Source organism: Myotis brandtii, unplaced genomic scaffold (assembly GCF_000412655.1).
Source record: "Myotis brandtii unplaced genomic scaffold, ASM41265v1 scaffold18, whole genome shotgun sequence".
Lineage (NCBI taxonomy): Eukaryota > Metazoa > Chordata > Mammalia > Chiroptera > Vespertilionidae > Myotis > Myotis brandtii.
The window spans coordinates 4,736,051-4,741,903 of record NW_005356674.1 but is presented as its reverse complement, the minus strand read 5'-3'; the positions used below and the strand labels follow the sequence as shown (position 1 = coordinate 4,741,903).

The window sequence follows — 5,853 nt, the reverse complement described above, 5'->3', positions numbered from 1 at the left end:
ACTGGGGATGCCGAGGCGATGCCAAGACCTAACCTGGTCATTTCATTATTGAGCCTGAACTCTCTGAGTTGAGATCCTACCTCTAAGCAAGAGGACAGTGATGGCACCTGCCTGCTGAACATGAGGGCCAAAGAACAGTGCACTTCTGTGCAAGAGCTCTGGCTGCCCTAACAGGCGCCAGGAAATGCGGGGAGAAAGGAGGGTCCAGGAATGGAATGGCACCACCGAGATGGGAGGACAAGATGGGGCAACGGCCCTCACCTTCAGAGGCCCACAGGGCTGGGGAGAGCCTGGACTCCAAAGAGGGGGTGTTGTGTACCTGCTACGAAAGGCGGGGCTCACGGAGGCCAAGTCAAAGCAAACAGTCTTGCCGAACCGGTTTGGCTCAGTGGATAGAGCGTCGGCCTGCGGACTCGGGGGTCCAGGGTTTGATTCCGGTCAAGGGCATGTACCTTGGTTGCGGGCATATCCCCAGTGGGGGGCGTGCAGGAGGCAGCTGATCGATCTCTCTCATCGATGTTTCTGGCTCTCTATCCCTCTCCCTTCTTCTCTGTAAAAAAATCAATAAAATATATTAAAAAAAAAAAAAGCAAACAGTCTTTACTGTGTCTCTTCCTGCTCCATCCGTTGCCCACCTGTGTGTAGGCTGTGATGGAACAGAGTTCATGGTGCCTTGGACACGTGTGCACATGAGAAAGGAACTGAGTTTCTACTTTTTTTCTTTACAGGAATGTTTTAAGAAAAGCTACTCTTTAGTACCAAGAAAATAAAAATCCACCGTACATTCATTCCACTGAGACCCAGGGCAGATCCCTGCAAATGGGGGCTGTCCCAGAGGCCACAAGCAATGGCCCGCGCTGCCACCCAGGCCGGATGCTGTAACATGGGCTCTTGTAAATTCTCACGAGGTAAGTAAGCACTCTTCCAACGAGCACCACTTGGGGGTGTGCCATGGTGGGGGGTGCTGGCCCACGAGGCATGCACACCCGTGCATATGAGTACATAGAAGGAGAAATGGTGCACATATTCCCGTGGGCTATTTTTGCCTGTAGTTTAACACATCTATGTAATTATTTTATTGATGGCAAGACAATCACAAGTTTTTTGACAATATTAAGTACTTCTTATTTCAACACGTCGCAGTACTTTTGAATTTTCAAAACTGTTATCACAACGCAAGTTCCAACTTGAGAGCAGGAAGAACAAGAGTATACGCTGAGCACATGTACCTCTGTGGGAATGTGTGTGGAAGGTGTATACACAAGTCTATCTCTATATATAATTATGTACACACATATAAAAACTAAACACACGACACTGGAATTACGTTCGTACGTTGGTCTTTGCCTTTAGGAAGAGGAGCTCAGCGGGAATTCTGCTCCTTCTTTTCTCCACCTGAAGATAAATTTCTCTTTAAAGACCAGCTCTGACGCTCCATCTCCTTAGCTGACCATGTGTGGCAGGCCCACTGGACAAACAGCAGTGGGTCCTGCCAGGTTTCGCTGCCCTTACTGGCTGCCATTTTGGATTCGTTTCTGAGAAGTTCCAAGATTCATTGCAATCACTTGTTTGAGCACTGCTTTGTGGAGGAATTCACACCCCAGATGGCCCTTTAGCTCACCTAGGACATGCCCAACAGCAGCCTGGAGGAAGTCAGCGCCAGCTTGGAGGGCGGGGTTTAGTTTTTTGGCCAGAGCTGCTGTTCACTGCCTGGCTTTTTCTCAGGCTCGGGGTTGGTGAGTCTGTGTCTATTTGGAATACAGGCCAAGTGGGTTACATCACTTGGTGAGAAGAGAGAGTTCTCTTCAGAGATTTTACAGGTGCTCAGATTTAGCCCTTCGCAGAAATGAGTCAAAAATGGCAAAGGTCTGGGCAGAGAGACCCCACCGCAGCCCTACTCTCAGGCAACGACATCAGCAAAAGATTGCGCACCCAACTGCACCGCGCCAGTGGGGCAAAGCACATCAAGAAGCCAGCTTTTCCAAAACAGCACTCAACAGTATTAGCAACCGAGACCTGAGGACATGGGTCTTCAAGGTGGTGGTTCTGCAGACAACACTCCCTGAGGCCACACAATGAGTCTCTTTGCTCTTCCCTTAGATTCAGCCCAGATATGTGTGCTGAACGCTGGGCCGGGTGGTTAAAACATTTTCAGAAGTACGCACAGTGCCCCAAGTCTACGAACCAACCACACATCAACATGACCCACAGTTGCCAACAGCACCCCGTCCTTCCTTCCAGGGACCTCTTGCTCTGCCAATCACTGAGCGGGCCACAGAGAACACCAGGGTGCCTGTGGCAAGTGCCCTGCCCTGCCCGCCTTCAAGGCTTCTCGGAGGGGAAGGGAGAACAGACATAACTGCAGTGGGGCCTGGGGCCGGGCTCCCTGATGTCCAGGAGACCTTAATGTCAGCTCGGGCCATGCCTGGTGTCCATTCTGGCCACGGAAGGAGGACACGGTCAGAGCTGCCTCCTCAGAAGCTGTTTTGTTCAGTGTTTGATTTAACCAGGTACTAGCAGGACCTGTTTGGTGGGACCTGGTTGGTCAGGGCAGGATGGCCCAGGATTGGAGCCTAATTAGGTTGCTCAGTTAATGTTTTAGTTTATTGGGCTGGGGGGTGGGAGGAGGGCAGAGTCAATGAACAGTTGAAAGAGGACAGGAAGGAGGAGGTGTGTGGAAAAGGTTCTCTGTAAGTTTACAAATATACAAAAACAAAAAAGCACATCTTTCAAATAAAAATGACTACATTTTTATCTGGCAAAAAGTTGTATACACATGATTTAAATTTTTTTTTTTAAATTTTAACCGTTTTTGGCAATCTTAATAAAGTACAATATATTACAACCAAACCAAAAAATAGTTGTTTGAGTAACAGCTGTTAAGAGTGACGTGATCCCTGATGCCCAGCCTCCCTCCCCACCCCAACCTACTCCTAGAGACAGAGAGAAAAGAAAAATCCTCCCATCTGGATAAGCTCGTTTCCCACCCCCCCTTAGGAAGCTAACCAATAGGAAGCAACACAACAAGCGAGTAGTGTCGGAGGAAGCCTTCAGGTCAGGCTGCATTAGCAGGAGCAGCCGCCTTCGCTGGCTGGGGGCTCCTGGGGTTTGTCCAGCTTGATGTCGATCACTGCAGGGGGCTGGGCTAAGGAAGAGGACTCTCACAGAGAAGCTGCCACCCGGCCTCACGCCCTCCCTGTGCACCCCTCGGCCGCCCTGCCCAACCCCTCTTTCCCTCCACAAACACCTGACTCTGCTTGGCCTGGGGAGGGAGGCTGCAGGGCCCCAGCTCCCACCCTTCCTAGCCCACCCCAAAGTGCACTGGAGGTAGAGAGCCTGGATCCCACATCTGGAAGCACAGGGCTCCTTGGGCCTCGCCCTAGCCTGCCACAGCAGCATGGACCCCTCAAGCTCTCCAGTCAGTGTGTGTCACTTAGACTCGAGGATGCCACGTCCCTGCGGAAGGGCCTGAGCACAGCCCCCTCTCCAGCCTTTAATCGGTGCCCAGGGACTGTAGGCTGGACAAGCAGCCATCAGAACTACCGGAGCAGTGGGTTCAAACTGCAGAGACGGGCTGTTCCCTCTGCCCTCAGCAGGTTGGAAACTATCATGCCAGGCCGATCACAGCTGAGCACCAGGCCCTCCACACCACACAGAATGACTCTTCCTGGCCAGGCTCCGGGGCCGGGGCCGGCTGTGGGACTGCACTGGGGTCGGGGGGAGAGGTGGGAGGTATAAGGCCTGCTATGGGAGCTGTTGCTGGCATCCTAGGGATGTTTTCGTGGCCCCTGTTTAAGGACTATGGGAGAGATTCTTCTGGCTTTAAGCACAGTCGGCCCTGGGTGCCCACAGGCTCTGCATCTGTGGGTGGATTCAACTAATTGTGAATAAAAAATATTTGGAAAAAAATGTTGCTGACGTGTGCAGTTAAGACTACAACGCTTGCATCTGAACTGAACATGTACATTATTTTTTGTCACTGTTTCCTAAGCAATACAGTTAACAACTATTCACATAGCATTTACATTGCATTAGATATTATAAGTAGTTTGGAGATGATGTAAAGTATATGGGAGGATGTGCATAGGTTATATGCAAATACTACGCCATGTTATTGAAGGGACTTGGGCAATCGTGGAACTTGATATCCAGGAGGTGGGGGGCGGATCCTAGAACCAATCCCCTGCAGATACAGAGGGATGACTGTACTAGAAAAAGCCACGCTTCTTCTAAAGATCAGTTTCCCTCCTTGCCATTTGTTGGCCATTCAGCCATGGCATATATTTTGAGTATGACATCATCTTTCTTGTCCTTGTTTTCCTACCTTTATTTTACCTGTGCCCTGCTTTTCTCGTGTGTGTGTGTGTGTGTGTACACATATACATTTTTATCTTGTTTGTGTGTGTGTGTGTGTATCTATATCAATATATCTATATCTATATCTATATCAACATATCTATATACACATTTTTCATAACATAACAGAGTATAAATAAACAAGTACATCTATCTATATATAAAAGCCTAATATGCAAAGTGTCCCCTTGGGAGTTTGACCGACCGGGAGTTCGATCGCTCACTATGACGTGCGCTGACCACCAGGAAGCAGCGCGGAACGAAGGGAGGCCCCAGCCAGCAGCCACTAGGGACCCTACTTGTGCACGAATTTCGTGCACTTGGCCTCTAGTAGATAATAAATAACTACTTTCTTCCTAATTGGGCAAATCAGACAATCTCTCTGAACCTCAATGCCAGCTTCTGGTGTTGCCTGTGGTGTGGGGTGGACCATGTGAATGGCATGTGACCCTGTCCTGGGAGCAGTGGGGAGCGCGGGGGCTGTGCAGGGCTGGGCCGAGGAAGCAGGCAGGACATGGGAGGAGGCATCTGTTGGGGGGCTGCCTCGTGTGGAGTAGGCTGAACCGTGTTGAAATCATATGTGAGTGTAAAGAGAGAAACCCTCCCTGCAGTGACGACTCTACTTACACCGTGAAAAGCAGATCGGTGTCCACTGTAAATAAGGGCAGCATCACTATGTCTCACTCCCCGCCCCTCCCACCACTCCATGCACATCCCTCTGGTATCCCACCCTGTTTGGGAGGTGACAGCTTAGGTGGTTCGAGCTGGATGGGTCTTAAAGACCTTGGAGCTCAGCCTCGTCCCTGCTCAGAGCCCCACACCATATCCATCAGCGGGAAGCTGGGCTGGAGGCAAGGCCCGTGCTCATCCACTGCTCTGAAGTACTAAGAGTACTAGATGGGTAAATGGCTTTGCCAGCACATCTCTCAATCACTCGTCAAGGAAAAAGGATACTCCCTTCTTTACTTTTCTCCTGAACATTCTCCATTCCAGGCAGAGCCGATGCCACACGTCGAAAGAGCTGGAGACAGGGGGAGATGCAGCATGAGCCCCCCACACCCCCTTTCCCTCCTGCTCCCACTGTGTCTCCACCCTCTTGCCTCTACTCACCCTGCCCTTGGGCTTCACTGTCCTGTCTGACCCACTGACTGTGTCCTGGAGGGCAGGGGTTGCATTGACTTCTCTCTCCCCCACCCCTGGTGCCTCTCACAGTGTTGGGCCTCAGCAGGCCTCTTACCCAGCAGGCTGGCCAGGGGTGACGAGGAGCTGAGCTTGGGTCATGGTGTCTGAAAGGGACCTATCTCAGTGCAGATAATGACTTAGACCAGGGGTGGGCAACCCCTGGCACGCGTGCCAAACATGGCACGCCAGTAACTTTTGCTGGCACGTGAAACCCTCTCTTATAATCTTCCATTTACAATTTTTTTCTTAATATCGACTTTTTTATTTTTCAGATAAATTCAGTGTAGGTGCATCTTAGATAAATAAATAATTTTA

General features: G+C 50.5%; 1 protein-coding gene across 1 annotated transcript in view; it reads right to left on the bottom strand.

The window, feature by feature from the left end:
• Positions 1-551: 551 nt before the first annotated feature.
• Positions 552-5,853, bottom strand: part of RAB6B (RAB6B, member RAS oncogene family) — a 47,444-nt gene continuing 42,142 nt past the window's right edge. Inside the window, exons 7-8 of the mRNA XM_005863560.2 lie at positions 5,311-5,377; positions 552-3,130 (exon numbers count right to left, since the gene is read on the bottom strand). Of these exons, the coding sequence (XP_005863622.1) occupies positions 3,066-3,130; positions 5,311-5,377 (132 nt within the window). The 3' untranslated portion in view covers positions 552-3,065. The remainder of the gene's footprint in view (positions 3,131-5,310; positions 5,378-5,853) is intronic.